The 10,633-nt window shown below is 31.3% G+C and overlaps 1 protein-coding gene across 1 annotated transcript; it reads left to right on the forward strand.

Annotated features, from left to right (window-relative positions):
• The first annotated feature begins 1,732 nt into the window (after positions 1–1,732).
• LOC139520629 (uncharacterized) lies at positions 1,733–2,308 on the forward strand. Its single transcript, XM_071313495.1, has one exon. It carries the CDS (start codon positions 1,733–1,735, stop codon positions 2,306–2,308), a length of 576 nt encoding a protein of 191 aa, XP_071169596.1.
• Positions 2,309–10,633: the final 8,325 nt, after the last annotated feature.

The following is a 10,633-nucleotide window of genomic DNA, read 5'->3' on the forward strand; positions in this document are numbered from 1 at the left end:
TTATGTATACTAATTTTTTTTAACTTCTCTGTAACCTTTGTACTTGCATGGTTTTATGAGAATAAACTATCTATCTACAATTTGCTTCATAAATCTTGAAATTGTCCGTTTTCGGATTAGTTGTCAGTTCTCTCTATATAAGCAGCTTCAACTTCCCAAAATTTTTCCAAGTAAAGCTCTGCAACTTTATGACATACTAACATGTTCATCATTGACGTACGTGTGTGATCTGGATTTGAAGGAAATCCATTGATTGATCGGGACAGAAGGCATTCGATTTTCGACTTGACGGCAGTTGGTCCTTTTTCACGCACTATACTATTCTCGAAATTCCATATGAGATTTATTGCCCTATATACATTTGATATAATTGATATGCATTTCTAACTTGTAAACAATAAGAGATAGACCTAAATTGTTTTGATTTGAGGTCCGCGCTCCAAACAAAACAAAACGGTCAAGATCATATTCTTATATTGATTTTTGCTTATTTTCGGTTCTTTTTTTTTGCTTTTTTTAAACTGTATAATATATTGACAACCTACTTATATTAGTTATTAGTTGCGACAAGTTGTAACACATACATTTTGGTTAAAAGGGTACGCTAACAATAATTAGTAGGCCTATGTTATATCGATTTGAGGTTTTATATTCATTTAAATGAAATTCAGTCCAAGGTCAAAGGCATATTCTATGCGCCCCTCTTATATTTAGAATTATGCGTAAATTGATATACCTCATTAATTAATTTTACATATGACCAAGGGTCTTTTTATTTGAGGTCCTTGGTTTATGACCTTGAAATTGAGGTCAAAGTTATAGATAAATTTGACGTTCTAGATTTTTACCTCTGCTCTAAATTCATATTGATACATCATAAAGCCATAGGAACTGACATTTTAAACTGAGTTGTAATATTTTCATATCAAAATATATTGCTAGATGTAGATAGACATATAATTGTTCTCTAAACAATTGGTTTTCAATTGTAATTGTGTTTGTGCCAAAAAAATATTTGTATTTGTACCACACATCGTTTATTCATATATGTAATAATCACACACATAGAAAAGATATTTTTCTATGCCGCGGAAAGATCGATCTTTAAATGGCTAAATATAAACCTTAAAAACAAGTGAGGTATGACCCTTGGCAATATTTACTTAGTTACATATAACAGGAAAGTAATACACGTAATGTTCTAGTCTTTTAAACTTAACAAATGGCATTATCAGGTAAATCAACAAGCTAAGTATAGGAAAAATGCAAGTGCCAGTTTCATGCTATTTCTACAAAGGACTACAAATCAAATTGAAATGTGAAGATTGCGATGTTCGCATGTGTAGCTCTTGAAAATTGCTGTGCATCAAGGACTTAAATCTACACAAGATCATGACGTTGCTTTCATACAATATATCAGCAAGTCATCACAAGTTTCCCAGGAAGTAACGTCAGTAGTTATTACAGCAGTTGTCAATTCATACACAACTACTATCCCTCGTGTTCATAATTTACTTTGCTCAGCTGACAATTTAGTTTACTTTACACACTTTAAACTGGGAACAGAAGCTGAAAGTAATAACTTAATCAAAGGCAAAATTTGAAATCCTCAATAAGAACATTACAGACATTTAAAAGAAACATATTTTACTTTACATGTAATACAAATGGTGAAATATTTATTAACGATACTGATGACAGGACAATAAACAGTTTATCATCCCTGGGAGAAATGAAAACTGTTTTAGATCCATCTCCGATGCAGATAGCGGCTATTCATGTAAACAAAGAAAACGAAATAGTTGTTGGATTAAGAGAAAAAGGACTACCATTTCCGGTCATGGATTGTTCGGTTCGACAACGGAAAGTTACACTAGAATTCGACAAAACAGGGAATAAATTGTTCAATTATGCATATCGAATTCGCACTGATTCTCTTAATATTGTCTATGATGTTGACTGTTTGGACGACGAGGACAATGGAAGATTAGTAGCTGTAGATAGAAGTGACCGTTTGAAGTTTACCTACGACGTGCATACGGAGTTCGGAATATTTCAACCAGAGGGAATTACTATTACGCCTAGTGATAACATTGTAGTTGCAGATTACCATAACAAATCACTACATGTTATTAATTCGAAAGGAGATTTACTTGGACTACAATTCATTTTCAAGGACCTGAACATCTGTGATCCATGTAGTTTATGCTTTGATACTGGAGGATATTTATTAATTGGATGTGGTAAAGAAAAAGATGAGGACTACGGGAAAATCTATGTTGTTAAAATGGTAGACAATCTTGTGTAATATGTGTTGCGACTATAGCTGACGTGAAAATAGCGAAAAAGACATGTTTTAATGAAATATATTAAAAGAAGTATTTTGCATGTTTTCTCAAACTCCCGATCCCACAAGTGAAGAACTTAAACCAGATGGTTCGAATATACTTATTCAAATAAACAAAAATTATTGCCAATGTGACAATTCTCAACAAGAGACCAAAATGACACAAAAATTAACAACTATAGATCACCGTGCGGCCACAACAGTGTTCTAGCTGTGAAATAATCCATTCATTGTTTTTCTAAAATATTAGACGTAATAAATATGTTTAAATTTCACAACTACATCTAAATCTGTTAGTCCCCGAGGGTATCACCAGCCCAGTAGCCAGTACTCCGGTACCGGCATGAAAAAACGGCTTTTTATGTGTTAATAAATTTGCTATTACAAAATATTAAAAATCATTATAAATTAAGGAATGTATCTCCCTCATGCAAAGCTCTGATTCCTTTCATGGATTTGGCTATACTTTTTGGGACTTTTGGATTATAGCTCTTCATCTTTTATATAAGCTTTGTATTTTACATATTTTGGCCACGAACATCACTGAAGAGACATGTATTATCGAAATGCGCATCTGGTTCAGAAAAATTGGTACCGTTAATGTTATTACTACCACTGGGTCGATGCCTCTACTGGTGGACTGTTAGTGCCCGAGGGTATCACCAGCCCAGTAGCCAGTACTCCGTTACTGGCATGCAAATACGAATTTTTTTGTGTTATTAAATTTGCTGTTACAAAATATTAAAAATTATTATAAATTAAGGAATGTATCTCCCTCATGCAAAGCTCTGATTCCTTTCACGGATTTGGCTATACTTTTTTGAACTTTCGGATTATAGCACTTCATCTTTTATAAAAGCTTTGGATTTTACATATTAAGGCCACGTGCATTACTGAAGAGACATGTATTGTCGAAATGCGCATCTGGTGCAGAAAAATTGGTACCGTTAATGTTATTATGTTCAGATACATGTGCGGTTTTAAATTACAAAAAAACATATTAGATGCATTGAGATTTTCGGGTTTTTGGTTTTTTTTTTTAGTATATTGATGACATACTTCTTTTGTCTTTATTCCTGACTTGGGACATATTTCTAGCATGTGTTAGGGTGAATGTAGTTTGCTAGTGCCAAACCCTGCCCTTTTGGACAGTGATGTAGCTATACAACACAAGAACGAATTATGAAATAAAAACGGTTGGAAAAGTCTTAATTCATCAAAAGGATACAAATAGATAGATATACACCTAACAAAAACACAGAGAGTACGTGGCAGGTTACTCATACAAACAGAAAGACACACAAAGTGCAGATCTAGAAGTAATCGAAGCTACTAACAATTTTAAAAATGCTAATTCGGTCTCTTTCATGTTTTTTGGAAGTGCAGTATTAAAGTTTGCAGTTATCAAAAAGTACTGGCAAATATAATAATGCAATGATTTTTCTTAATTACACTTTCTAAAAAGATTTTTTAACCAAGAAGTAATCAAATAAAGTTATCTTAATTTTTTTAACTGAAAAGGTTTAGACAAATATTTATGAAACTGATAGAAAGAACGCATTTTTTAAAATAAAATTAAACTGAAATAATGACAAAATGTAAGACAAAAAGGAAACTAATGCTCGATATGCTCGTGTATTGATGTATCAATACGGAGATATGTTATGAAAGCCATGGAGACAACTTACTGCCAGAGACAACGGACGATGATGTTTACAACTACTGGTCATCGTTGGGCTTTCATGAATTCGCAAAACCAAAACAATATAGCAGGCTCTTAAAAGCACACGGTAAGATGTTAAACAATAAAATAAAATTTGAGTATGTATGTGCAAGCAATAAAAAAGAACAAATATCAAAGACGACAACAACCACTATTTGTTAAAAGGCTCAATAATTTTGGCTTATCCGCTCGCCTAGTAGTGAATAATGTAGCAGGGTAAACATTTTGAACAAAACATCATTTCTTATTCAAAGTTTCGATGTCTGTCTTACACAATAAAATTGAGAACGGAAATATGGAATATGTCAAAGAGACAACAACCCAACCAGAGAACAGATAACATCCAAATGCCATTAATGTGTCTTCAACACAGCGAGAAAATCCTGTACCTGGATGTTGGCCTGAGCTGGCTCCCTAATAAAAATGTGTACTTGCTCATAAAATATTTGAAAAGAATATAACCCGTATCATGCCAACAACTGGTTTTATAATTAATGTGATTATTTCCGAAGCAAAGACCCTATGAGTGAATTATCAATATTATTATCAAAATATGCAATATTTAATGACCCGCCAAGAGTATCATATATAACTTTATCACATATTTGTTACGAATACGTCTGGTTTTGCATATGCAATAACCTCAAAATTGCCCGGGGCAAAAAATCCATATTGATATTGTGCCCTGATTGTAAATGACGTGACGTCACTGTGTCCTTAACGACACGTTTGTGATAAAATGTTTAAGATTTTACCTTTTATCTTTCATTAAATTGTTATAATTGACCTTTGTTTCTCTTTTCTGCAGAAATTAAATATGTGATAAAAAGATTATAACATGTCTTTTCCATATTGGCCCTGGTATCATCCCTCGACCCATATCGGCCCTCGGCTAAAGCCTCGAGGCCGATATGGGAGTCTCGGGATGATACCAGGGCCAATATGGAAAAGGGCATGTTATAATCTATACTTATTCCTTCTGAGTATGTCTGTTTAAAGGTTGGGTTAGCTTTTTAGGTAAATGTCGATATTTTTATGCTTTGTAAAGAATATTACCATAAAATAAATGGAGGTGAAATACTTGAACGTAAAAGATGTCTGCGTTTTGATTTATATTTATATTTACCAATTAGTTCCTTATACCGATAATAACAATTAGTACTAGAAAATGTTCATACAAAATAAGATCGATTGTATAGAATGTAAATTTTGCGTTTATTTTTATCGGATAGTAAACATTTTAAACATTCGAATATTTACATACTTAATACTGTGTTAAAATTACATTGTTAGACCGTCTTTAATTTTATTTATGATATTGAATTAATCTTTGTACTGATTAATCCACACCACTCTAATATATTTGTATGTTATGTGTTGCTATTTATAGGAACTAATATATATATATACATATATATGTTTGTACCAAAACAAAATGTGTACTGTTTTCTTCCTTAGTTAATAATTTTCATCCTACGAAATAAGCTAAATGTTTACATCCGTGCACTGCGAGAAAAATGAACAATGTAATTCATAAGCACTTCGCGTATGTTGTTATAGTTATGAAGCGTAAATAACAAAAATGAGAGCGTGTTTATATAGCACCATCAGGACAATTTGCATTGGTGAATCCAATAAATGATGTAAAATAAAAGGGAGTTTTCAAAAAGCGCTATAGTTCATTGGCATAAATATTAGAGAATTTTTTATTTGCTTTCCACTTTTTGTATTATGTAGGAACTTTTTGCATGAACCCTCTGAGGTATTCATGCTTATATATTGGCGAGTTTTGGATGTGTCTATGGGCCACTCGATATCTCTCGGCCGGAAGTCAGGATAAAATTCTCGGAACGTCTCTAAAGTTTTCGGTCATTTATACAGTTAACAGGTTGTTATCTACGTCTTTGATATGGCCCCTTGATGGCCCTTGACGACGCAATTATATTAGTTTTAAAACGACCACTGTGCACTGTGTGTATCTAGTTCAATTACAACGTGGTATTGTCTGTTGTCTCGATAACATGTTAACTAATATAATTATGTTTGAAGATTTATCTACGGGATACTGTGTATTTCATCATACTAGACTTACGGGAGATAACATTCTGGTTAAAATATTAATATTAGATCGGAAAACAGAAAGATAATATTCTTATCAAAAGTATTTAATTCAATCGGAATCAAACAAATATATACAAAATAAATACTGTATTTATGTTTCTGGAGAAACTAACAATGATTGAAATCAGAATATTTTCAGAGTTGCAATTAAAGTATTTTATATGACAACGTCAAGATACTCTGCTTTGGCATTTTTAAATATTCATTTGTAAAGAAACATAAAAATTAAATCTAAATAAATTCTTGCATCCTACAAAACAAAATGTGTATAAACAATCATCATTTTATTTCTAAATTAATTATTTCATACTATTTTAGTTTTTATGTTTTATGAGTAATTATTATTTATTTTTTTGTATTGTAATATATCCATAAAACGGAAAGTAAGATCAGTTTATTAAATATTTAAATTTTAAACGGTCGTGAAAAAAATACTTGTGTGTTTTCAATTCATAAAGCATAATTTTAAATCCTTGCAGCTCACAACAACCGTACAAATGATTTACAATAATTACAACAAAATTTAATTACAACCCCATTGTTGATTATTTTATACTGTTAGTATGGATTTAGAAGTCTTTGCTTATGTTTTGTATAGTAATATATTCCCATAGTGGAATGTTAGAATTCAAAATAGATTCATTCGATAAATACAAAGTCCATCCGTAAATACTTGACGTTCGTGTTTATTGATATTATATATATTCAAAAGAATTTGAAAAAAATTACTAACAGAAACGTTAGTTTATTATAAAATTTTAATTCAATTTTTGTTTGTTTGTTTTAATAGTTTAACCTTATAGCATCTAAATATTTGAACTATGACACGGTTTTGAAAATTGTATTAATTGTGTTGACCAACTATCCTATACGTTTTGATTCATTCACATTATAGATCACATTTCAAAAGCACACTGTATATATCGGTTTGCGTTCTCAAAAATTCCGGATAAAATGTCAATTAATCCGGAGTCAAAACATTTAATGTAGGCCGTTTGACATTCGATTTCAACTATTAGATTAAGATATGTGATGACGCAAATGCTTATTCTTTTCCCGAGTATCAGTGGGATGCTTTCTATTTACTATTTCGTGCGCTAAAATACTATTTGCATGCAATACTATTAAATTCACTAGTGGAATCTAAATTCAGGACACGGCAGAAAGAGCTTTACATGTGACTTTCAAGCACGGTCATCATTACTAACGGTATTCTGACCTCGAGTTGTTTCTCTTTTGTTTCTTTCTTGGGTCACTGTCCTATTATAAACTTTGACCTTTTCAAAAAGCTGAGGATTGTCTACCCAAGGAATAGATTCCTTAACTTTGTTATGTATTTAGCCTTTTAAATTTTTTCATTCGAGCGTCACTGATGCTTTTTTTGTAGACTTAACTCGTGTCTGGCGTTTTTTATATCTACATACCTTTTTATATAATTTTGTTATTTTGAAAGTTTCTCTGTATAATGTTTGAATTGATTTAAGTAAAATCAGGAAATTCTTTAAATTTAAGATGTTTAACGAGACCAAAATAAGTCTCTTCATAAGAGGTTTCAATCAATTGCATGCCACAGGTTTAACCGAATACAACATTTACCATGAGTAAAGACATCTTCAAATACGAGTTGAGAATATAAAGGCATTCATATAGGAAACAAATGCATCCATAATTCCAGATTATAAAGCAAACTGAGTGCATAAATTTATATTGTGATAGATTTGTGCAATTTGCATAAGTCATACGGTTAGTAGAAACAGAGATATTATATGTCTCTGGTAGAAATTAGGATTTGCCAATGGGTTATAATCGGATAACATATGTACATGCCCAAGTAATATATAAAATAGTCGAGCTTTAAAATAACTATTCAAATAGAAGCTGTAAATATATACGTTGAACTGGCTTCTTCTATTCACAGTCTATTATTTCAATTCAAAAGCAAACACAAATTCAGCAACACTCTTTTGGTGACCCGGCAGTCAGCGGTCTTAGGTTCATGTATTGCTTTTCTTTTTTTAAAGAAAGCAACTTGTTTTTATGTTGATTACTCATACCGTCATTTTTCTATTGAAGGGAAGAAGTATTCAGAATATAAGTGATTTTGTGTACTGATTTCATAAGATAGTTTAAATTTGCCTTGTATGTCTTCTGCCTTCTCGTACATAAATTCAGTCTTTTTTATGTTTGTTTACTGTGTGCTCTTTCCAAAATTATATAATTGACCTGATAAAAGACATGTTCATACGTGTTTCTTGTTTGCTCGTTTTTTTATACAGATTAGACCGTTGGTTTTACCCTTTAAATGGTTTTACACTGGAAATTGTTGGGGCCTTTTTGGAAACAAGGAAAATCCTAAACATCAATGATGTTTCTGCTAAAAGATCCATTAGAGGCAACAGTTATTTACCCATGTTCAAATATTATAAACAAAACAAAAAGATACAAATGCTGATGAAAATGAAAAGTGAGGGAACCGGTTGAACTTAAACTGGTTGCATGAGAGTATCCTGGTATGCATGTATCATCCTTTATAAGAATCCCCATTAAGTATATATACATTATCTGGAAGCGTTAGCTTTACAGACCAGACTACAAAACTACAATCTGACAATCATAATTTAAGCAACAGTAGTTTGCTGATGTTTGAATCTCACAAAGCTGTTTTGAAGAAACAATTTTTGTTAAGAAAACATAACAGAAACACCATAGACCATGACAATATGGTGAATGTTACCAGTAAATATATATGATCCGAATCTGTGTAGGTGGCCCAGGAAGTATTTTGTTTTGTCTGTTTGAATACTTGATGTTGAACTATTTGGTTTCAGGTTTTCATGTTTTTGATTGAAAACTGTTTGCTTTGAGGATATGACATAAAAGTATAAAATATCTACTTGTATCTTTTACAAAAAAAACTGTGAAAAGGAAAAACTAAGTTATGATAAATAATATATTTGTCAACTTCTGTATTTATCAATTTGATAATAATTCTAGCAGCTGATGTATAAATATATTATCTCAGAGAGCTGGTGGGCACTCCTTATTTTCAATTATTTCATGCAATTGTTAATTTATTTATCATCTCTAAAAGTAATTTATTTCGAATATTATGCAAGTTCAGGGTAGAAAGGACTTACTATGTTTACTTTGAAAGTCATTTAAACAAAAGCAAACTACAATAAAATAAGATCCGGGAATCAGATCATTAACTTCCAATTCAAGACTACAGCAACAAAACTATTGCGTATAAATTCAACAACTGCAATAGAAAAAATACATTTCACAGAAGACTTGTTTTGTACAATATTTATTAAAAGGTAATGTGATTTTAAAAAAAGCAACGGGCAACGAGTGTCGTCTTTATTCTCTAATGATTTACACAAATGTGTCTCAATCAATGCTGAAATAATAACAACAATTCTAATATAGATTTGGAATGTTTATATACGGTCGGTGTATATTCATGTATTATACTTAAATTCACGATCAATCCGGATTTTAAAATCAGCCTACTTTCTCAATTAATATAAGTAAACCACCAAACTACCTAGTCCCCTATTCTCTGTCACTTTGAAATGTTAAGAAAACAACTTGACGCAGAATTGAACCTACGTATTTCTAAGTCTTGATACATTGTACATGATGAAAAGTGGATTTATTCTTCAAAAGTCTTTAGTTCAGACGAGAAGCCTCTGTCCTTCCTGTTTGTTTTTCTGTTAGCCCTTTCAGTGTATGTAAAGTGCGGATCCTAAAATATCATTTTCACTGTATATGCCAGGAATTTTTGATGTAGAATGATAAATAAACAGACGACTTTTTTTTAATTTTTGAAGAAAATGAAGGAAATTAGTTAAAATGTATATGTTAAGAAACACATAATACTAATAAAACAAAGTAAGAGATGCGAACGGGGTTTTTTCGCGCCTAAATCCAAATAGCTGTGAAATATATACCAAAATAGGTGAATATTTAGGACATTTCACGAACAGATCGTGCAGGTGTTTTATTACTAACAGGTAAGATGTTGTTGAAGCAAAAATATTCATTTCAACACAATTATAAAGTTGTATAACGTAGAATAGGTTTTGTCATTCAGTTTCTTCATATTGAACTGAATTCCACTATGATGCTATCTTTATGCGAGTCATGTTTACTGTCGAATAATGATACTATTCTTTCATTTTCACTGTCGAGCGATTCATTAGTATTGTATATGCGGCGCATTTTCCCTGAATGATATATTTATTTATTTTTTATCTATTACAGCGTATTTTTTAAGCATGTAAAGCAAGACTTTAGCTAGCGTGCTTGCTTTTTTTTGTACAATCATTATGATAACACCCAATTTAATTCAAATATAATAATTATATAAATACAGGTTAAACTATGCCGATACATATTGTTTAAAGATGTCAATCTTATTTACAAAGTTTGTATAAACA

This window comes from Mytilus edulis, chromosome 1 (assembly GCF_963676685.1).
Source record: "Mytilus edulis chromosome 1, xbMytEdul2.2, whole genome shotgun sequence".
Taxonomy (NCBI): Eukaryota; Metazoa; Mollusca; class Bivalvia; order Mytilida; family Mytilidae; genus Mytilus; species Mytilus edulis.